Below are 24212 nucleotides of genomic sequence, written 5' to 3'. Positions count from 1 at the left end.
GCTCCCGTCTGCATGAGCCGGCGCCGCCACCGGAAGTGCCAATGAAAAGTTCTATTCAGCGTCTTGCAGCAGTGAAAAAGGCAAATGCAATATTAGGAATTATGAGAAAAGGAACTAAAAATATAGTAGCAAATATAGCCAGGCCGCTAAATAAATTTACAAGACACCTGCAGCCAAATAATTGGTTGGCAGGTTTAAATATATGTGGCATTCAGCTTCCCACACTGCTCCTTGACATTTATTACACCCTTAAAAATTGCCAGGTCGCAATGCTGCAGTGAGAGAAGATGCCACAGGTGGAAGAATTCTCCTTTTCCATGACTATTAAAAGCAGAGGAAGTATGCCAGTGTCTGACACTACAGTTAACCATGCTACGATGGCTTCCTTCTCCACGGATCCTAGTGTCAATAATGACACTCCTGTCAACACTAGTGACGTTTTGCCACATATATGTGGGGTTTGCAGCCAAACCACAAATGCATGTTTTGCTAGACAAGCACGGGGCTACTACACAAAGAGTTCTTGAACTTCCTAGAGAGGGCCCTCTGTGAGGTCACTCCCCTGCCTCCTTTGGGAGAGAATTCTGTAACAAAGGAGTTAACCTTTTATACGTTCTCCTGCCTCTGAGGAGACTCTCTCTCCACCATGCTTACAAAATGATCAGGTGTGTCTAGGCACTCCAGACACACACAGTCATTTTTCAAGCCAACTTTTTATATTTTGTACCCGAGAAGTTTTCTTACTTGCATTCTATTTGCTGCCTGCATTGAAATGTAAGTAAACCATTTTTGTTTATCTTACTAAAAACGTGTGGTTCATTCTCTGCAACGGGGGTGAAGAGGGGGAGATCAGCAGGCCACAAATAAAAGGGATTAAAAGGTGCAGTTGCGTAATTTCTAAACCTTAGTAAGCCACAAAACATATACCGTATATACTCGAGTATAAGTCGACCCAAATATAAGCCGAGACACCTAATTTCCCTACAAAAATGTGGGAAAGCTTATTGACTCAAGTATAAGCCGGTTCACCTTTGCCACTGTGGTAGAGGAGGAACGAGCAGCCCAAAGCAGCCATTTGGGCTGCTCCTTCCTCTTCCTCCTTTGCTGCTGTGGAGCTCACCCTGTCGCAGGGTTTCGAACCGCCATTCTTCTGATCAGCAAGCCCTAGGGCTCTGTGGTTTAACCCACAGCACAATGTTCCCTTGTGTTATACAGAGAAGGCTGGGATCCTGTCCTGTTTAAGCAGGAGCCAGGGAAAGTGAGCACCTGTGGGGTTTCAGTACTTCCTTAACTGATAGGCTTTCTGCCTTCTGGGGTCTAAAGTTTGCATTTATGTGAGCAGTTCAGGAATGGAACAAGCTGCCTGGGGAGAGTAAAGAACCACCGTTCTTGTACGCTTCTTAAGGAATGGTTGACTTGAGTATAAGCCGAGGGCAGCTTTTAAAGCACAAAAAGTGTGCTGAAAAACTAGGCTTATACTCAAGTATATATGGTAAGTGTTTTACCCCAGTAAAAAGGTTTCACAGCCTGCTTACTTTTGTATTTCTCCCATCACATGGATAAAGTTTTAATTTTAATCTACAGATTTAATCCTCAATCTATCTCTTGAAATATAGACATGCCACTTGACTTTAACATCTCACCCCACTCACTCTGTGATAGCACAACACAGAAATTATCTAAAAATAACATAAAATATCTCTACAATGCTCATATAAGCAGACTAGGTAATCAAGGCCACTGTTGTGTGATACTCAAAAGCAGAGCATCCTAGGTAAGACACATGCATTCTCCTCTTTAAATTCAAACTGCCCTCTCCTATCTTAAGGCTTTATATCAGGGACCGAAAGTTTGTGTACCTTCAGACGTTCTGGGACTACAACCCCCAACATTCCCAGCCAGCATGGCCGATGGGCAGGGGTGATGAAAGTTACAATCGAACAACACCTGGAAGGCCACAGATTCCCTACCACACTTTACACAAACGGAGGAGTCAGTCGTCTTACCTGGAAGTTGCCCACCATAATGAGGCCAGCTGCACAGATCCAACCTAAAGCCAGCCCCAAAGTGTTGAGAAGGGAAGAGCCGTAATGCTCTATAACGTGCGCATATCTCAGCAGGCCAACCAGCATCACTAGGAAAAGGAAGCAAGAATCAGCTTCAACCATTGCCTGAAAAGCCTCCACCTAACTTGCACACAGGACCGGCATTTCTGCCCCATCGTAAGCCAGGAAAAGAGCAAGAACGTTGATGCCCCACCAAATGAGTTCTTGCAACTCGTACCAAATGTATGAGGGCAGCTAATGCCTAAAAAGAGAGAAAGATATTCCTAGCCTTTGGCTTATCTATCCATCTATTTCAAAGCATGCCAACACCACCAGCAAAACACCTCCAGTACTCAGGGTCTAAAATCTCAGCTAAAGCATCCATGGCAGATGGCCATCCAACCTCTGCTTCAAAACCTCCAAGGCAGGAGAGCCCACAACCTCCACAGGAAGACCATTCCACTCCTTCACAATTTCCCATTCCACCCCACACCCCTATATTTTGTTCTCTGACACTTCTTTCTTTCGAAACAAATCCAAACATTTGCTTGGGGACAAACCGACTCACCCATGAATGAGCCCAAGCTGCAGATCAGGCTGAAGAAGCAGCTCTCTGGGGGGAAGGTACCACACTTGCTGTAAGGAGAACATTGAGAAGGTATCAAAGCATGTTATCTCATGGGTATCATAAGACCAGATAAGGAGAACAATCCCGGGGAATTTTGGCACCCCAGTCAAACACTTAGTCCCCACTGTGGCATGAAAACCAAGTTTGCCTGGGATAGTTTTCTGCTCAGATTTTCCTGGATCTTATATTCTAGCCTGGAATTTCAATCTGGCCTGGTAAATAAACTCTTAAAAGGTCATGTAGTTAGGACAGCTAAGATTATGTTGGAAGATTTAAATAATGAGGGAGGGGCAATGTACAATTCAGCAGTGTTTAAATTGTAATTAATTTTACTCTTGCATATTACAATCTTTGCATGCAACAGCCACATTATATTTTCCTTTCTCAATGATTCATTTATTATAATGTGCTGTTAATCACTCTTTGATGATGATGACGATGGTGGTGATGATATTTATTTATTTATTTATTCCCCGCCCTCCCCAGCCAGGACCGGACTCAGGGCGGCTAACATCAAAGAGTGATTACATTAAAGGTAAAAATCAAACAATTGATTAAAAGTTGCAGGTAGGTAGCCGTGTTCGTCTGCCATAGTCAAAACAAAATAAAAAATTCCTTTCAGTAGCACCTTAGAGACCAACTAAGTTTGTTCTTGGTATGAGCTTTCGTGTGTGTATCTGAAGAAGTGTGCATGCACACGAAAGCTCATACCAAGAACAAACTTAGTTGGTCTCTAAGGTGCTACTGGAAGGAATTTTTTATTTTGAATTGATTAAAATACAGCTTAAAATCAAATTTGGAGCAGAATAAAATCAGATGGCAACCCACGGATTATAACTATAGGGGATGGGAACAATCGAGTGCTCACCAGGCCCAACTGTTTGTGCTTAGGTCTTTTATAAATAGGACCTGTATACCTGAAGGAGCATCTCCACCCTCATTGTTCAGCCTGGACCCTAAGGTCCACCTCTGGGGGTCTTCTGGCGGTTCCCTCACTGCGAGAAGTGAGGTTACAGGGAACCAGGCAGAGGGCCTTCTCGATAGTGGCACCTTCCCTGTGGAACGCCCTCCCGCCAGATGTCAAAGAGATAAACCATTACACGATTTTTCAAGGCTGAAGGCAGCTCTGTATCAGGAAGCTTTTAATGTGTGGTGTTCTATTGTGCTTTTGTCTATTCTGTTGGAAACAGCCCTGAGTGGCTGGGGCAACCTTGTTAGATGGACAGGGAACAAAATAGTTATTATTATTATTATTATTATTATTATTAGCCCCAGCAATCATCTGGTCAAGCAAGCAATAGTACAATTTAAGGACACACTCCAGCCAGGCAAAAACATGTGAAGAGGATGCAGAGCTGGGCTGGTGAGGAGAAGTTGTGGCCTGGGGAGAGTTCTGAAGGCCAGTTGGATAGGAATGGAGGGCTATATTTGGCCTGAAATTACGCATACCTGGCCTACAAGGCTGCTTCTGAACTCCAGACATCACCCACCAACCAGCCCCAGGGAGCAAGGAATAGCGTTCCTTACCTGACAAGAGGGATATGATCCAACGTACAGCAGAAAATAGGGCTATCCAGCTCACAAGACTGATTATAAATCCTGCAAAGGAAAGCAGAGCGCATTACATGAAGGCTTTGCACCACTAAGCAATGCAAACGATTTTTTAAATTTATTTTCCCCCCAAAGAGGAATAACAGAAGAATGAGTTTGGGTCAATTCAGAAAGATGCCATCCTGTCTAGAAACGGCCCAAAACTCCCCCAAATATCACTTCTATGGGCCAGCAAAAATGAATTACAGGTGCAGAGAGTACAAAGAACCAGGAAGCAGCATACTCACCAACTAGATATACATTCCCAAGGAAAGATATTCTGCAATGCCACACAACGGCTGGGCAAGCATGGAATTCTAAGAATCCCAATTTTTTTGTTTAAAAACGTTCTATCTATCCCCATGAAGAATGGCTGCGAAGAGCACCTCTTTTCAAATTTGCAACCACTGAATGAATGCAGCAGGAGAGCAACAAAATTAGGGACAAGGCCGGATTCTGAAGACCCAAAGACTTCTCAAACATATAAACCTAGTCTGAGGCCCTTATCTGTGTGTCCCTCCCAGAGAGGTTCGGAGGGTGGCAACTAGGGAAGTTTTTTTTCAGTTCACCATCGGAAGCTGTCCCAAGTGAAGCTTGCCCGGTGCTGACAGTGACATTTTTTCCTGTACCACAAAGGCTTTCCTCTTCACGTGGGCATTTTGATGGAAGCTTGGCGTTTTAAAACTTGCCTAGATACTGCTCTGCATCGGGCAAATAACCCCAAGCATAGTGAACTGGGTTAGCACTCCTGGAAGCTCTTGGAACAAAACAAAACAGAACAAATGCTCCTGTATCCTCAGATGCCTTATCGGAAATACAGATCGGATGCAAATGAGGGTGGAGAACCTCCCTTTCAAAGGCAACAGAAGCAGGCCTTTCTGCAGCTGGTTCTGGAAAGTGGAAGTGAGCCACAAGTTCAACAGACTCCAAATGGCCCAGAGGAGGGGGAGAGCTTTCCCTGGAATAGACATGACTCATGCACAGGTTTGGCCAGGAGGATGCAACCATTCCCGGGAAATTGCAAGGTGGCTTTGCCCTAAGGGGGAAACCTCAAGTGGGGAGAGGAAACAAAGCCTGACTTGCTGAAACAGATCTTCCAGTTTCTTGAAAGTCTTCCCCCCCCCCAATGAAAGAGGCCTCTTGTTTCTTTGTCCCATTCACTAAAGGGTGCTTTAGAATTCCTTTATCGTTTTGATGGCTGCGGGTCTGACCTTACCTTACTGGTTGAGAAGTGGCCAAGGGTGGTGGGTGTTTGTGTTTAAAGGTAAAGGTAACGGACCCCAACAGTTACCGTATTTTTCGCTCCATAGGGCGCACCGGACCATAGGGCGCACCTCATTTTTAGAGGAGGAAACAAGATAAACAATATTTTTTCTGGTCTTCCTCCTCTAAAAGCCCTGTTGTTGTTGTTGTTGTTGTTGTTGTTTTTGAATGACAGGATTGCCGGAGGAAGAATGAGCAGAGCAGAACAAGGGTTTTCCTGATTGCATCCATTTGGAAGGACTGCCATACAAATGATTTGCAGCAAAAGGCTCGGATATGGAATCATAGAATTGGAAGGGAGCCTGCGGATGATCTAGTCCAACCCCCTACAATGCAGGAATATGCAGCTGTCCCATACGGGGATCAAACCTGCAACCTTGGCATTATCAGCATCACGGCCTCTAACCAACTGAGCTATTCAAGCAAAGATGTCATGAGAGCATTACTGGAAAACTGGGCAGGTGGGGATCAAGAATGTAGACACCCCCATGCTTGATCCCTTCTCATTTTATCCTCACAACAACTCTGTGAGGTAGGTTAGGCTGACAGGCAGTGATTGGCCCAAGCTCACCCAGTGAGCTTCATGGCCAAGTGGAAATCTGAACCCTGTTCTCTCAGGTTCTAGTCTAGCAAGAGACAGATACCGCCGGGAATATTTTCATTTGAACCGGCTCAGAAATGTGCATGTTAAAATGGCAAATTCTCTCCTATGCCTCACCCCCATCCCCACAAAACCAGACAGATGACATTTGGTGTCTCTCCACGTCCTTCCTAAGCTCTCTTTTGTTTACACCCTGAACTTATTTAAAGGCAAGAACACAAACAGTGGCAACCTCCTTCCTCCTCTCTCCCTCCTTGACCTCCCCCAAACCACAGCATTCTTGGCCCAGCTCAATATTATAATTTCCACACACACCCCTCCCCTGTTTATGCGACAGAAGCAATTGAGAAAACTTGGTGGATTCTTTTCCAGGGCAAGTATGTGCATCCATATTTTATATCAGCTATTTCCCAGCTGGAAATGCGGAATATCAAACTAAATATAAGTCTTTTTCTTGGCTGAAATGCTTGGCCACGAATTGCTTCCAAGAAACACATCCTGCTATCTCTCCAACTCAGCTCCCAGCCTGTGACTTCTCCGGAATAATTTTCATCATTGACTACTTTTGAAAAAAAATGCAAGGACAGTTGTGCCGAGGTTTGTGAAAAACGGGGCAGAATTGTACTCCAAATTCAACTCAAAGGGAGCTAACAGAAGCCTTTGTAATAAAAAATATTGGCTGTATCAAAACTAATTTTAAAGGCTTTTATGTACAATTAAAAAACAACAACCAACCAGTCAGTGCCAGATCTGAACTCCTGCACAAGCCCAATTGCCAAACATAATAGACTGGGGTGTGGACAATTCATTGGTGCCTTCCTAGTTGCATGGGAGGGAATCATACTGGTAGGTGAAGGGATAAGGTCCATCTCTCCACAAGCTGCCTTGCAGTGAGAATTAGCCTCCCCCACCATGCCGATAACTAGTTAGGGTGGAATTGGGGGCCCGTTTTTAGCCTGAGAGCCACACTTCCTTCTGGGAAATTTTCCGGTATCCACATGCCAATGGTGGGTGGGGCAAGAGGGAAAAGTGGGAAGAGCATTGAACCTTTTAGAAATCATAGAATTGTAGAGTTGGAAGGGACCCTGAGGAATATGCAGCTGCCCCCTACAGGTATCGAACCCGCAACCTTGGCATTATCAGCACCATGCTCTAACCAACTGAGCTGAGCCACCCTTTTGGTGTCTAGGGGGGTACATTTGTTCAAATAATAATAATTAATAAGGCTAGGCGAATGCTCCAATAGTTGGAGCAGGGACACAGCCTGCAAAGTAGGGGGTTGGACTAGATGACCCTCAGGGTCCCTTCCAACTCTACAATTCTACGATTCTATGAAATAACTAGGATGACAAAAAAAATGGAGCAGAGATCACTTTTCCTGGTATTTCCCACTGGAGCTATTTGACGACTTAAAATAACACAGCAACAAAATGAGAAGTCCCCAGAGAAACAGGCTGTTCTCCAGCGGAAACGAAGATTTCCCATGCCAAATTTTCAACCGAGGGGACAAACTGTCATCACATTACGCTGAATAGAATTTATGTGCTTTGTAATGACAGAGTGCTGGAAAAGCAGCTGTTCGCCCAGTCCTATTTACCTGGGAAAGTGGCCCATCTAGAAGAAGAAAAACTCTGACTGAACCCACCTACCTGTCAATCCTCTTGACATCAGGATGGTGTCATATTCCTTCGCCCTTGCAGTTTCAACTCAAACCACACGGGCAAAGTCACACGTATGTATTTCCAAGCGCCGACATTCTGCTGATCAGCAGCACCTGTACATTGCACACCCTTCGCCGGCAGAGTTTGAAATCAAGCCACTCCGGCTTGATGGCTGATCCCTGCAAACCATACCAGGCATCATTGTATATGACATCAAGTGTGGGGGAAACGGGCAGGGCTTGGCCAAAACAATCTGAATTACGATGCCTGCAGGTTGGAGGTTCAACACCACTTAAGGTGAAACTGTCTAGCATGCCTCCCTTTCCCCCCACAAGCATGAAGACCCCCAAGTGTTGTTGTTTTTTTAATTTTTAAACCCTGTAATGCAGTGGGTGGGCAGACTCTGTGCTTTTAATGCACCATGCAATTGTTGGCAAAACTGCAAACTTTCACATCTTCAGGCTTTCATAGTTAGAGTTCTTTAGCTACTTACATCATCTGGGTTGGAAAAAAATAAATAAAAGACTATGCAAGCACAGAGTCTAAGTAAACCGTACCATCTTGTGCTTTAAACGCCAGATCAATGTCTTTTTCCTCCTGGCTAGAAGCAGAATACAAGCAAATGAGGAAAGAGATGAGAAACAGCCCAGGAAAACCCACACAGACAGGCACATCCACCAACAAATGCCATTGCGCAAAGGAAGGAAGAACTCTTACCAATTATGGACTGGGCAGATGTGATTGTTGGACAGTGCCATGGCATACCTGTAGGGAATAAAAGAAAGAAGTGATCGTGTCTGCTCTCCTCAAACACCCAACGGCTGCTTCTCAGTTCCCTGCAGCCTAGGAGCAGCCCCCATGCTCAGGTGTTCATTCAGAATGCACAGTAAACAGGGTGTTCGGGCCAAATGTGGGAGCCAGTCTTCAAACTCCAGCCTCCTCAACCACAGATTCGGTGTGTAGCCTTCAGCAAGTCACTTCTCTTAACCTTTGCTGCCCATCTATAAAGTGGACTGGTAGAGATTTTGAGGCAATCTGGGTCACGCTGCACCGCAGTTCAGCCTAGGCAACTGGGTAGCATCCTCTATCACACCTGGGAGCAACAGGTGTGTTAAGGATAGAGGGCCGGCAAGCTGCATTGACAGCACCAAACCAGCACGCAACTTTCACACCAGTGTGCAGTCAATGGTTGGGCTTTGGGGTCAGTGTTAAGATACGGAGATATGAAAGCTAGGAGCTAAATGGCACCTGAAACCCGAGGTTATGGACGCAACAGCGGAACGTCTAGGAGCACTTTTTTAACACAAAGCTGAAAATGAATAAATGGCAGCTAAAATATTACATTCGTTTTTCACATGGTCTAGTCCTTCCCCTGCCCATCCCCCTAATATTCTTAAGAGGGCCTCTTCTCTGGGCTTCAGAGAGTAGCTGAAAGTGGGGTGGCAGAAAAGGGTCCTCCATTCCTTCCACTCTGCAGTTTTAATCTGAAACCTTAGGCGCAGTACTGCGCCCAGAGCTCAGAAACAGCTCGCGCTAATGAAATTCCCTGTCGCAAAATGCACCTAGAACAATGGGAGTTTCGAACACTGTTTGGGATTGTACCCGTGTCCCCTGATTTGAGTGTTAATTGCACAGTTTGGGGGATGGCACAGAAAGTGGGGTTTGTGGCACAAAACCAGCACACAACTTTGGCACCGGTATGGAGTCCAACGGAAAAGGTTGGGTTTTTGGCTATTTACTTGTGACCCCGAATTGCTGGTCAATTACTCGGCTTGGGGGGGGGAGTGCGCGCACAGCACGAAACACGGGATTTGCAGCGTAAAACCAGCAGTAAGCTTTGGCATCGGTTTCGGGGGGATCCATAATTTTGGTGTCCACATGTTAATGGAGCTGGGCTGGCATGCATTGCTGTCCTCCAACAGAAAGGAAGAGCTGATGAACTCTGGAGAAATAGCATCGTCTGTCTGTTGCCTCACTCCAGCGAAGGTGGGGGGCCACCCCTGCACTTGGAATCAGCGCCTTCCCCTGCCAGACTCAGGCAAATGACTATCTGCTTGGCAGTGTTTGTCTAGTGATAAGAGTCCGACATGCATCCCAGGCAAGAATGGCTCCATATGCTTCCCCACCCCTTAGTTAGCAACCTTTTAAGGAAGATTTTTCAGCCCCAGGGTTTCATTTGCTTCTGGGCAGCCATGCCCACATGCCAGCAGTGGGTGGGGTCAGGGCCAAAAGGTGGGTGGAGCAATGAATACAATTTTCTACCCTGGTACAGCAGGCTAGTTTCTAGACCCAGTCGCACATCCCTCTGTATCCTCCATCCAGACAAGCAAGGAGCCAGGTTCAGAGGTCAAGTAAACATTCCAACCAGGCAAAAGCACTCCAGGAGGTTGCAGCCCAAGGCCAGTAAGGGGGTGTGGCTCAGGGAAAGAGGGCGTGGCCTGGTAAGAGTCCCAAGGGCCAAATAAGTGAGGTCAGGGGTCAGTGTTTGACATCTGGGTCCAAGGTTTCCCTGACCCCGACCCCAACACCCTGCATTAAGCAGGACAACGCGCAGAAAGGCAATCCACATACGTACTGCTCACCACTACTGCCACAGGACTGTCCTTTCCATTTAATTGAACATTGTTAATTGGCATGATAACCATCAGCACGTTTAGGGAGCGTCCACCAAATCACAAATTTCTAAGATCCCGCATTCTTAGCTGATTATCTAACAGCAGTATTAATCAATTCACACCTTTTTGCTTTCATTTTCAAAATAAAAACCCAGACTGATGCAGAAATGTGGTGAACTGAACGAAGACGGGGGGGGGGGGAGAGAGAAGGGGAGAGAAAACTGAGTGAAGCCCAAACTGACAGACTTTGTACTTAAAATAATTATTTTTAAATGCAAACTGTTTGCCTGAATAATAATAGAGAGAAAGGCTGGCCAGCAAATCTGTTTCCAAAAACAGGGGGTTGGGTGAAGCCAGGTTTGAGCTGTGGGAGAAAGAATGCAAGTCCCAATTTCCATATATATTTGCATGCACTTGATTTTTTTTAAGCACAGCAATCCTTTTCTGCCTCTGTCAAAACCTAACAAAGAAAAGAAGCGTCTAAATTTCAGCACCCTGGAAAAGCAAGAGGTGAGCGGAACCTTTCTATTTGGTTACAGGTAGGTAGCCGTGTTGGTCTGCCATAGTCAAAACAAAATAAAAAATAAAAGAATTCCTTCCAGTAGCACCTTAGAGACCAACTAAGTTTGTTCTTGGTATGAGCTTTCGTGTGCATGCACACCTCTTCAGATACCCGAAAGCTCATACCAAGAACAAACTTAGTTGGTCTCTAAGGTGCTACTGGAAGGATTTAATTTATTTTGTTCTTTCTATTTGGGTGCAAAGGCATAGGCTCAAATTTTTTGATATTACTACCTGATAAAAATTATAATCTGAAAGGTAAAAAGGTAAAGGACCCCTGGACGGTTAAGTCCAGTCAAAGGCGACTATGGGGTTGTGGCGCTCATCTCGCTTTCAGGCCGAGGGAGTCGGTGTTTGTCCGCAGACAGTTTTCCAGATCATGTGGCCAGCATGACTAAACCGCTTCTGGCACAATGGAACACTATGATGGAAACCAGGGTGCAAGGAAATACCGTTTACCTTCCCGCCACAGCAGTACCTATTTATCTACTTGCACTGGTGTGCTTTCAAACTGCTAGGTTGGCAGGAGCTGGGACAGAGCAACGGGAGCTCACTCCATCACGGGGATTCAAACCGCCGACCTTCCAATCAACAAGCCCAAGAGGCTCAGTGGTTTAGACCACAGCGCAACCCGTGTAGCAGCTCATTTATATCCCACCGGAGTAAACACAATGGGAAGAGTGGATCAGGGAGGGGAAGCGCCTTGCTGGGACTGCCAGAGTGGCAAGGCAGCAGCTCCTCACAAGTCAGTCACATCACTCAGGGAGATGGTTTGGCACCTTTTGGTTGTTGGAAGATGGGCTAGAGTAGCGCCAGACAGAACCTACCCTGTACGTTTGTGTATTCAAGGGGAGACGTGACCAGGGGCATGGCATGGGGGGGGGGTGTCAGGGGGGGCGTACACAATTTTTGAGCGGGCACAAGCCAGGTGCCCCCACCGCAGAGTGGCCCGATGTTCCTCTCTGCCCATCAAGAGTTGCGTTGGCCAGCCGGGATCCCCTCTGTGTGGGCAGGCCGATGGCTCAGCACAGCCCCGCTAGGGGGTGGGGTCGTTCCGGTGGCAAGGGCTGGTGGACCCACCCCCCACCCCGGTTGTCAGCAACTGACGCCGTGCCTCTGGATGTGACCTTTTTTGCCAAGGCAAAATGGAGCACAAGGGATTCTGGGCCTTCACTACAACCACCACGGCTGAGAGTAGCTTACAATAACCCTCCGATATACTTTACTGTTGCACCCTGTTGTGAGGAGGAGGACAGCTTTCAGAAGCCCTGTAAAGTAACCCACTGTGAAATTCCAACCCAGAGATCGAGCCACCGTCAGACCTCCTCCCAGGCCAAACCCAGTTAACTCAAGCGCTTGCTGACTTGCATGCAGACTGGTTGCACTTTTAAAATTTTAAAATCTAAACAAAATTGTTTGTGAATTAAGAGCCAAATTAGAGCACACAACCCATTTTTTATGGGGTTGTGTGGTTTTTTTCAACTCTCTTCGCCACAGGCTAAAACAGGAAACACCAGGCACTTCCAGGCTGTCACCGTATTGTGGGTGGGTTTCAATTCATACAAGAAAGTGGGCATTGCACAATCAGGGTGGATTTGGGCTCTTATGTAATAAACCTGCTTCTCCGCTATCTGCAAAAAACGAGACTTTTTGCAGTATGAAAGGGGGTTAGGAAATTTACTGAAAGTGTGGGGTAACCATTGCTTGACTTGACCTCATTTAACCTGCATGAATGTTCAATAAACATTTAACCTACCTGCAAACTTTGTCCAAATAAATCTGGATGTTCAGTAAACAGGTTGTCTGAAGTGACCACAAGCACGCACCCCAATTATACGCTCCGCAACATTCTGTTTGCTTAAATTCACATCATTTATAAATAAAAAAATAACAGGCAGCCCCCAGTCTATGATGTTATGGCTCAGGCATAGGCAAACTTGGCCCTCCAGATGTTTTGGGACTACAACTCCCATCATCCCTGACCACTGGGTTCTGTTAGCTAGGGATGATGGGAGTTGTAGTCCCAAAACATCTGGAGGGCCGAGTTTGCCTACTTTTCATTTGCTTACTTATTACTTATAGGTCCGAGAAATCCAAGACTGCGCGACCAGCTCTGAACGTTGGCTGCCCCTACCGCTAAACAAAACTCATAGCTCCCTTACCACATCCTTCACTCTCTGGCAAAGGCAGGAAGACAACATAACTGGCACTACCATGATGCAACTTGGTAGAGCATGAGACTCTTGATCTCACGGCCGTGGGTTTGAGCCCTGTGTTGTGCAAGAGAATCCTGCGTTGCAAGGAGTTGGGACTAGAAGACCCTCATGGTCCCTTCCGATGCTACAATTCTACGATTCGAAGTCAGAATAGCTTTTGGCCAATGCCAAGTTTGCAGAATTTATTCTTCAAATAGCAGCTTTCTGGGGGGGGGAGGGGAAGAGATCAGCGGGCAAGACCCCAAGAAGTGCTCAAACCATGCCCAGCCACGTACAAGCATCATTCATCCTAGGATACCAACCACACTTCCATTATTTATGGCTGAGGTATAATAAGCAGCCGGCACCGCCAGCCAAACAAATTAACATGGAGGAATAGTGGCTGGATGGGATGAAGGAGCCTAGACGAAACCACAGACGTCCTGAATCATGCGAGAGAAACTAGCAATTGGCTAAATGCTGTAATTGGTCCCTAGGACTGGGCCTGGAGCTGCAGTTTCTCAGGTGTACTGCTGGGGGGGGGGGCTTCCTGTTGCTGGGTGCCCACATTCAGAATTCTAAGCTGGAGCCCCATAGGGCTCCTTCCTTTCTCCTTAAGGCCATGGCTTCATCTACGGTCCTCATCCAACCTGCTTTGTGTAAGCACAGCATAGCATAGCATAGCATCCAGTCTGCTCTGCTTGCTTTCTCATCATTGCATCCATTGCTTCTGTTTATCGTTTCATCCTTTACTGTGTTGTACAGCAGACCTTCCAAGTGTCTCTATTTTCCAGGGACGTCCTGATTTAGAGAGGCCATCCTGGTCTCTCTGATTTGACCCCAGAATGTCCCACTTTTCCTTAGGGTGTCCCTATTTCCATTGGAGAAATGTTGGAGGGTATGACATTATCCAACCCCTCCGAGCCACCTGAAGGCAATCCTGTATAGGGAAGTTTTTTTATTTAAAAAAAAAGTTTAATGTTTTATTATGCTATTATACTGTATATGTTGGAAGCTGCCCAGGGTGGTTGGGGCAACCCAGTCAGATGCGTGGTGGTATAAATGATCATTATGGAATGGGACGCCCCTATTTTCGTCGGAGAAATGTTGGAAAGTATGGTATAGTAATGTGGTTTAAAGCAAAATTTGAATTTCAATGAGGGTCTGTAATAGCTTGCACATAATCTCTTAAAACCGAGTCCATGACCCTCTTGTCAAACCCATATTTTTCTGTATAAAATGCATACATCATGCACTCAAGTTTCAAAACCAATTTAACATTTAACATGAGAAAAAGTGGTTGCTGTTTGAGACCCCACCCTTGGGCTCCTGGAAATACTTTCACAATTTATTTATCTATTTTTGGAACCTGGCCTTTTTCTTCCAGTAAATTATCTTGCCCTGTCTCCTTGTATGTGGAAATTACCAAACAAAAATCCATTACTTACACAACTGCCCCCCCTGCCCCCTGCAAGAAGATCTAAATCATGTTTTGGGGGGGGGAGCATTGTAGGCTACCTGATGAAAAGATTTGGATTTTGCCCCTAAGAGAAGTATGAAAGACCCGCCATAACTACAAATCTATTATGGTTTTTCATAGGTTCTTAATAATAGCACTTAATCCTCAGTGGCTAGGACCTACTACAGGATATGAGAGCTACCCAACCAATTGGGAACACTGATCTCAGAGGGAATTTGCTGTATTTGATACCTTCCGCTTTCACCCATAGCACCCTCTGGGTGCTTCCCAACTGTTGATATTTTTGGGTGGCATTCAAACACATACTAGCAAACTCAGGCTGGGCAATTATCGTTCGTTGGGAAGTCTTGTGCAATAAACTCACTTCCTCAAAACACTGGACATTTTGTGGAAAAGCCAAGTGAGAGGAAAACGCAACGAAAAGTGCAATGGGTAACATTTGCTTGATTCAGCATGGTCTAAACTCCCTGTGAACAAAAAAATCAGAATGAATGCTCAATAAATAGTTGACCCACCCCAGTAAACAAATCAGGATGCTTGATAAGAAGGTCGTCCGGAAGCTACCTTGCTGGTACTGTCTGCAGCAAACATTCAGACAGAGAAACACAAAGCAAAAGGATTTGCAAGCATTTCTGAACTTGCAATACCTACGGAGAGATGGACAGAGCTGGATGAGTATCACAGCAGAAGTCAAGATCGGGGAGAAACAGGGCGCCTCTCCTGTTTAGGTAGAACTCAACACAATCCTGAAAGAAGCCAATTCAGAAAACAGAAGCTCTCTTGAAGCAGCAGAAGGGACTGTCCTGACTTGCCCCTAAAGCAGCACACCAGCGCAACAAAAGCATGGACCTCATAACCAAAAACCAGGCCTTGTATATTTTTGTAACTGCTATTTATTTTGTGATATTTTGGGATCACTATAAGCAAGGAAGTGCAGTCTGCAAACCTAGCTCATCATCTGCTTCTTCTGGACGCAACAGTTCTATGTCAAAGCCACTCTTGCTTCATCTTTGCCTCATCTCTTTTCCTCTAAGGAGCCCAAAACTGTATTTTAGTTGCGTAGCATCCCTGAGAAGAAGCTCAGGCTGGCAGTGACCACCTGCTGATCTTCGCAAGCCAATGGGAACTTCCATTATCTCATGTATCCTCAACCACCACCTTCGGAAGCTGCCGCTGTATTTCTGCTTTGCAGATTGGCAAGCGGAGTTAGATAATCATTGAAACAAGGTTGGAAGGGACCTCGAGGGTCATCTAGTCCAAGCCCCAGAAAGGCAGGAAAACTTTTGCCCAACATGGGGTTCAAACCCATGACCCTGAGACTAGGAGATTCATGCTCTACAGGCTGAGCTATCCACAGGTAGAAACCAAACCCAAGCCAAACAGCAGGAAGAATTTGACGGACAACAGACATGGACTCCCAGCGTTGTAACTCCTGCTGGTTGCCTTACGAGCTTTCGAGGCAGCAGCTCATGCAACGCTGTTCTCGAAATTAATGCAAACTGGCTGAGATACAAGTGCTGTCACATGGGCTGACAGACAATAAACAACAGCTAATGATCAACAGAAGGGAAGTGTGGGTGGGGGAGCAGAAGGCCTTTCTTAAGGAAACACCCGGAGTGGGAGAAGAGGTGTCACCTCACCACAAACTAAAGTATATATACAGCTCTGCACCTGATCATCCAAAACTGGCCCCACGGGCTCTCATACTCCTGGGCCACAACCCCTGTGCTTGCAAGTTGGCCACATAAAATAGGGGATCTCTGGCGAGCCTCCCCAGAAACGCCTTGCAGCACAGTATATTGGTGGGAGTGATGGGCAAGTCACCTATGGCTTGTATCAACACTGACTCAGAAATAAACCAAGATGCTTCTTGCAAAAAACCAGGGAGTAGTTTGGCTTATTAACAAGCCCAAAGCGAATCCCTTGCCCTATGAAGCTCCAACCTACCCGCTCCCTCCTCACTTTTGTGAATCCCTCTGAAGTCTTTGCCCACTTTCCTGCAAACTCTACTTAGCCTCTGGGAATGGCAACAGCCAACACACCAGAAACAGTGTTCCAAATTTGCCAGGCGTATTTTCCACCTGGCTAACAGCCACTTAGGGACGCGGGTGGCACTGTGGTCTAAACCGCAGAGCCTAGGGCTTGCCGATCAGAAGGTCGGCGGTTCGAATCCCCGCGACGGGGTGAGCTCCCGTTGCTCGGTCCCTGCTCCTGCCCACCTAGCAGTTCGAAAGCACGTCAAAGTGCAAGTAGATAAATAGGTACCGCTCCGGCGGGAAGGTAAACGGCATTTCCGTGCACTGCTCTGGTTCACCAGAAGCGGCTTAGTCATGCTGGCCACGTGACCCGGAAGCTGTACGCCGGCTCCCTCGGCCAGTAATGCAAGATGAGCGCCGCAACCCCAGAGTCGGACACGACTGGACCTAATGGTCAGGGGTCCCTTTACCTTTACCTTTATCTAACAGCCACTTGTAACCAAGTGAAGATGCCCAGGCACCAGAATGACGCCTGGCGTCTCGACCATCTGGAGGTGGCTGCCTGGGCTTCCTTGGAGCTTGACTGTTTTCACACACTAACAACACACCCTGCAGAATTCTATCTGTTATATTTTATCTGCCCAGTCAGAATGAATTTCAGGAACCATCTTGGGTATTCATTCGGGAGGGGGCTTATTACAGTATTTGTTCATCATCTGAAACTCTGGAGAACCGCTGCCGGCCAGTGTAGGTGATACAGAGGTAGACGGTCTGAAATGCAGCTTCCTGTGTTCCTATATACCTGGAGCTATTTGAATATTTGCATCTTGCTCCCTCTCTAGCCAGACAACCCAAAACGCGTTGTCTTGCAGCTGATAGCAGGCAACTGCCTCCTTACAACCGAACAAGACAGATTCAACAAGATACCAATCAGTCAGGTTGAGGCAGCCTTCCTCAGGCAGCACATTTCGGAATATCTGAAAAGGGCAGACAGTTGTAATTTAGTTTAGCCACATATTTTTACAATGCAGATTTCCTGCCTGACGCACCGCAAATGTTTTGAGGCAACTGTCTGCCTCTCCTGTATTGTCCAGAATTGACAAGAAGCCTGGAAAGTGATTCAGCTTGGAAGAATCTGCTAACCAAACACACCAATCAAGGGAAGGCAGCCATCTGGCAGTGACAGGCAACCCTGAGCCCCACTGGGGCCAGACAGGTTGCTTGATCTTTTAGTCCGAGGAGAAACCAGTAGCCCAACACTATGCATGCTTACTCAGAAGTAAATCCCACTAATCCATAGGCATTTACTCTCAAGCCAGGCAAACAATGGCGATTGTGAATGTTTCCAGGGAAGGGCTTAATGTTTTGAAGAGGTCAAGGAAATATCAGGAATGGGTTCTTGGCAACAATGTGTTCTTGTTGCTGCTGCTGCTGCTGCTGCTGCTGCTGCTGCTGCTGCTGCTGTTTAAAAAACAAAACAAAACACTTTGTGGGTATTTCCCCCAGGAACAGTAAAAGGGTGGGGGGCACAGGAGCCAACTCCTAGGGGCCAAGGTACATTCAGCCACCCCCCAATAAAATATTTGAGCCTCCACCGCCCGCCCCACGGTTGATGGGCATTGCCATTCAAATGCTGTACAGGTGAAACTCGAAAAAATTAGAATATCATGGAAAGGTTCATTTCTTTCAGTAATTCAACTTAAAAGGTGGAACTAATATATGAGATAAGACTCATGGCATGCAAAGCGAGATATGTCAAGCCTTTATTTGTTATAATTGTGATGATTATGGCGTAAAGCTGATGAGAACCCCAAATTAACAATCTCAACTTTGGGGTTTTCATCAGCTGAATGCCAAAATCACCACAATTATAACAAACAAAGGCTTGACATATCTCACTTTACATGTCATGAGTCTAAATGAACTTTTCCACAATATTCTAATTTTTCAAGTTTCAACTGTATGTGTGCCATGTTTTGCGATAGATTATGTGGGGTGGAGTTTACCTGTCCGCCCTCCCGATTTTTTTTTCAAGTTGGCACCCCTGAACAGGGGAAAATGCAAGCGTCAATATTTACCAGACACTGGAGGGACCTTTCGGGAGTGAACATGGACCACTGGTACCAAGCAGCCCTACTGGAAAAACTAATCAGCAGACTGAATCTATCATGGGATCAAACAAAAGGAGGCCTTCCCCCTTGTGTGGCTCCTCTTTATCACATACAAAGGACAACAAGACAATGACCCCCTCCCCTGCCCTAACAACATATGAATCAATAGGGCTAACTTAACCCAATGGTGCCCACCCCTCACACACAAACAAAACACCCTGCAACCAATCAACTGCAACTAACCATAACTTGGGCTCTCTGATCTCTCGCTCTGCCAGCAAAAATAAGACACCTACCCATGCGATGCGGACCAAAAAAATCTCCACTCATATACTATGTAAATAATACTACCACAACAAATACAAAACGTCTCAAACTGACTGTAATGGACCTGTGTGAAGGATTCTGTTATTTGAAAACAGAGGCACTGAATGTACATATGGAAAATCTTTCAATTGCTTCCCAATTTCGCCCGCGCAAAGTTTGTGGGGAGGTTAGACAGTGACTGGCTGCGTACTGAACATTTGCTCCGATTCGTTTTCCAGGAGGGTATACGACACTGGGCAAAGCAATTTGTTCCGCCACACTTTCCAGTGCCTTTTCATGTCACTTTCCTTATAGCAAGAAGGTCCAGTTGGAGAGGGAGGGAATCAGGCTTGTTGAGTAAGGGTGCCGAACCAACTTTAATAGAGGCTTGGAATATATCTTGTTCTTAGGTGGCCTCCTCCTCCTTAGGCTTTTGAGAGCAATGCTTTTTATTGCAATAGCTACTGAAATAGTGCAGCAGCAGAGTATAGACTTCAAGAGCTCCTGTAAAATTCTGAAGTTGGGCAGTGGAACCCTGAGCAACTTCCACTCTTGTAGGAAGCCAACTACCCCTGGAGCTCCTTGGGTGTAAAGGCCACCTGACCATGGGAAGCTGGGTTTTAACCTGTCAGTTTCGAAAATGTCTATAGCCCCATCCTTTGCATGGATGTCTTGGGCGCAGTGCTAATATGGTTCACTTGTGGGTCTCTAAACCCCCTGTAGGCAGGGGAAAAGGATTAATCTAGCTGTTCTGTGATTTCCCCGCCCCCCCCCACCTTTGCACCTTTTTTCATCTTAACAGCTGCACTGCCTGTCTGGTGCATTTTTTAAGAAGTCTCCATTATTTAGCCTAAGCACCTTTAGGGGTGCCCTTTTGTCTTTCCTTCTGATTTGCCATATTATTTGGTTTGCACTTGTTCTGCCAGTCCTTCATTTTGGCAAGGCTTTCACTTCTGTAAAAAGCAGTTACCTTGCCTTTGGGTGACCATTTGTCACGGATGCTTTTGCTGAGATCCCTTCCTGCCTCGCCGGGGGTTGGACTAGATGAACCTCGTGGTCCCTTCCAACTCTACAATTCTAACCCAATTGCATGATGAAGTAAACGGAATTTACCAGTAGCTGACTGACTCTCCGTCAAACATTGCAAAGGTTTGGAAATCAACTTTGTAAATGAAAGAGACAGAGGAGAAGCGCACTTTAAAACCTCTGCTTAAAAACCTCTAAGGAAGGAGAGACCACAACCTCCAGAGGGAGACCATTCCACTGTCCAACAGCTCTTACTGCCAGAGAGTTATTCCTGATGTTTTGTGGGAATCTCCTTTCTCTTTTCATTGCTTGATGCAATGTCCCGACATCTCTGGCCAAACAAATCAGAATCAAAGCTCAGCACACCCGGGACGCCACCCAACGCGTGCGCAAAACTGCGCGAAAACAAATCCGGAGGAATGCTTGATAAGCAGGTCGTCGGGAAGACACCGCGCGCGCGCACGAGGAGCGCGCATCGCACTACTGTATAAGCAGCACTCTGGAAACATGTGGCAGGCTGGACGCATTTCCGGGTGGACGATACACAAACACACGACACGCAAAGCATCCTTCCACGCAGATGCTACCCCCCACCCCCACCCCAACAGGTCCCAGCCCTGAAACTTTCCACTGGCACCGGCTCACTTCCACCCCGGCTTGCATGGGTTGGAGGAGAAGCGGAGACGCTTTTTCGAGCAGCTCTGAAGCTGAGGCGCGGGAGATGCGAGGGCCATCCCCGGCTCCGTCCGGAGGGCAGACTCGCGGGCGCAGGGGCGAGCAGAGAGGCCAGGCCAGGGCGCGGGCAGGCAGAGGAGGAGGAGCCGCCAAGAAGCAGCGGCAGCCACGGCTCCGGAGCGCAGCGCAACGCAACGCAACGCGCCACCTTCGCCTCCCCCCCCCCCGGCGGCGCCGGAGCCCCCAGAGCCGCTCGGGGCAAGCAAGCGGGGAACAAACGCCGCTGGCTGGAAGCGTGGCGCGCTCGACCCCTCGCGAGGATCCCTTCCCTCCCGCCTCATCCCGTGTTACTCACACGATCCACATGCCGGTGATGCTGAAGGCGGGCAAGGCGATGGGCAGGATCGCCCAGGCGGGCATTTTGGAGCGGAGGCGCGCCCGACAGGGGGAGCTCGCCCGCCCGCCCAGCCAACGTCCGGTGGGCGCCAGGAGGGAGTCGGCTGCAGCGCGCCTGGCGCCTGCCCCTACAAAGGCCCTCGGCCCCTTTCGCAGCGGACTGACTGGAGCGCGGGACGACGACGACGACGGCGCCAAAGTCGGCGGGGCTCCGGCACGGCGGCGGCCAAAGCGTAACTTCCCGCCCCCCGAGGAGGAGGAGGAGGAGCGAGGCCAGCATGGGTCGGGGCGACCCCGCCTCGGGGGCTGGTCTCCGCGCGCTGCCCGCCCCGGCTTGGAGAGGTCTTTGGAAGGGAGAGCACTGGGCGCGCTCGTCGTTGCCTCAGCGAAAGGGAGAGGCTGTGCCTTTCCACGCCCGCCGGGGAAATCCGCTGGGCTCCTAAGGGGAGCGAGCGGCGCGCCAGAAAGCGCCCTTGTTCGTCAGAAGAGGCTCCGCGTCTCTCCCCACTCAAGGCCAGAGAGAGAGAGAGAGTTGAGTTGGCGCTGCTCCTGGCAAATGCGCGTGTGAGGGGAGAGCGTTGGAAAGTTGTCGCGAGACCGAGACAGAACATTGGTTCAGGCGCAGGGTTACCCCAAACTTGGGTCTCCAGCTGTTGTTGTTTTTTTGTTTTTTTTGGACTACAACTCCCATCATCCCTAGCTAGCAAGAACAGTGGTCAGGGATGATGGGAATTGTAGTGAAATAAACAAATTAAGGTCTTATATAATAACTGTTCAATGTACCAAGCAGACATGTAAACAAGTGTATGGTCCACATGTGTGAAGCAGCGCAGGAGAACAGCCCTGAAACAATTTCTGACTCCCAAACTGACAAAATGTTTCTCTGCAAGGAAGGAGGGGGTGAGGGAACTTTCCCATTGTCTCAGGAATTAAAGTGATTACCATCTCAAAGGAATGGCCAGGCTACTCAGAAAAGGCAATCAGATAAGGCATTATCATATAAACTGGCAGACAGGAGATAAACAATGCACTCGGATTTCTCTTGAAATCTGTTGGAGACCGCCTTTTTGTGATGTAGGTGTGGTGGTCTTGGGTTACACCCTTTTCCGTGATGTATGCATGGTGCTTCTGGGGGTGGTCTTGAACGCCAGCGTGGGCAATTTCAAATATCTACATAAGAGCAGGCACGCCTTTGTTCTAGGTTCCTTCTTTTTCTCCTGTGTGAGAGGGAGGACCCTGTTACAACAGTTCAATAAAGATCACGCTTACTAGCTGCTTTGCTTATCAATATTCTCTGGTTGGCCTCTGTTATTTTCTCCTACCGATGGAAGACCTACAAAGGCTCTTGTGTGCCCCATAAGGGAATAAGGGCAGATTTTTGTTTATAACAGTAGTCCCAAATCAGATGGAGACCCAAGTTTGGGAGACACTGGTCCAGAGTTTCACAGAGTAGGAATGGCTTCCTCAGCTGCATCTGAGGATGCCGGGGCTTGAACCTACAGCCCTGGCACACTCCCTCAAAGAAACTTTGGTTCTAATCTCTGCCTCTCTCCATATGGATGTACTGGCCTGGCTTAGCCGACTAAGTGGCTGCCAAGTCACCTATGCATTCCCCCCGCCCACCATAATGGGCAAGTTTTTTATTATTATTTAAAATGCCACTGCTTTCTCTGTTTGGTTACAGGGGGGTGGGAGACCTGTGGATTCAGTCAGGGTATGATGGTGATTTCTTACCTACCCAGTTTATCAAAAGGTCCCAGGACAGGATAGGAGCGAACTCCTAGAGCCTGAGGTCCCTTCAGCCTCCCCAATAAAATATTTGAGGGGGTCGGGCCCCACCAAAGTTGATGGGAATTGCCATTCACATAGTGGGCATGCACCATGTCTTGTGATCAATTATGCAGAGTGGGGCTTAGCTTCCCCCCCAAAAAAATATTTGGTTCAACCTGCAGGACAGGTTACAGCAATTACAGTCGTACAGATAGATCTACCAAGTCTAGGTGGTAGTGCCCTACTGCTCCTTCCTGGGTGAGAGCAGGGCTCTGGCATTTTAGCCACCTCAGCACTCTAGTCTACAGTGTAGCACCTGTCCTGTCCTGGTAGACAAGGGTGGTCCAACATGCCCCCCTTCCTAGCTCTCGTTGTGCCTTCCCAAAGCTGGGTAAGCAAGGCACTGGGCTTTGGGAAGAGGCATGAGGGCTCTGACAACTGACAACTGACATGACCCGTAGTACCAGGGTCATGAGTTTGAGCCCCACATTGGGCCAAATATTCCTGCATTGCAGGAGGCTGAACTAGATGACCCTTGTGGTCCCTTCAAACTCTGCAATTCTATGATTCTATGAATCCCTCCTAAAGTCTAGTTAACACTTCCTCAGGAAAAAGGTGGGTGGGCTCCAGGACCCTGCCAGAGCCTCCCACACCCAGTGCCTCAGCTGGCTTTGGGAAGGCAGTGCAAGGGTTGCAAGGTGGGGGGGTATCAAATTTTGGCCTGGCTCCTTCCCCCCAACCCCCACCACACAACAAGGCAGTGTGTGTCAGTAGGGAAAAGTAGGCAAACTATCCCCACCCCCACTAACCCCCCCCCCCGGCCTCTCAACCACTATTCCAACATGCAGCACAAAACCTCCAGATAAAAACCTGGCAAGCCAAAGGTCTACACTGTCTAAAAGACTTCTACCAAAACAACAAACCCATACCAGCACAGGAAATACAAGACAAACTAGGGGACACCTAAATACCTCGGCTAACACACCAGCAATTTCATGCCTTCTTAAACAAAATGTACTTTTGTAAACCAAGAAAATCAACAACAACAACAACAACAACAACAACAACGGCAGTGTGTGGCCTGTGGGTTTTGTGTCAAAGTACTCTTGTGGCCCCACTTGGTATGAAATGTTAGACTGCCCTGTGGTACACCTTCGGGGATGATGGCAAAATACTTCAGCATCTCAGAGATGCTGCGCTGTGTAAATCTCTTACTAAACTGAAGACAGGACACTACACATATACTGGTAGGTGTAACTCAGCAAAGCCCTAGTTCCATGGGGAGGCATATGCCACATGCGTGGTCATCTTAC

The 24212-nt window shown here is 47.5% G+C and overlaps 1 protein-coding gene across 1 annotated transcript in view; it reads right to left on the bottom strand.

Moving 5' to 3' along the window:
* Positions 1-21331, bottom strand: part of LOC117046574 (transmembrane protein 150A-like) — a 33361-nt gene extending 12030 nt beyond the window's left edge. The window contains exons 1-5 of the mRNA XM_033148641.1: positions 21089-21331; positions 8506-8553; positions 4201-4272; positions 2614-2681; positions 2007-2134 (exon numbers count right to left, since the gene is read on the bottom strand). Of these exons, the coding sequence (XP_033004532.1) occupies positions 2007-2134; positions 2614-2681; positions 4201-4272; positions 8506-8553; positions 21089-21153 (381 nt within the window). The 5' untranslated portion in view covers positions 21154-21331. The remainder of the gene's footprint in view (positions 1-2006; positions 2135-2613; positions 2682-4200; positions 4273-8505; positions 8554-21088) is intronic.
* Positions 21332-24212: the final 2881 nt, after the last annotated feature.

Source organism: Lacerta agilis, chromosome 5, assembly GCF_009819535.1.
Source record: "Lacerta agilis isolate rLacAgi1 chromosome 5, rLacAgi1.pri, whole genome shotgun sequence".
NCBI lineage: Eukaryota > Metazoa > Chordata > Lepidosauria > Squamata > Lacertidae > Lacerta > Lacerta agilis.
The sequence above is the reverse complement of the archived record's forward strand: the minus strand, read 5'-3'. Positions and strand labels throughout refer to the sequence as shown.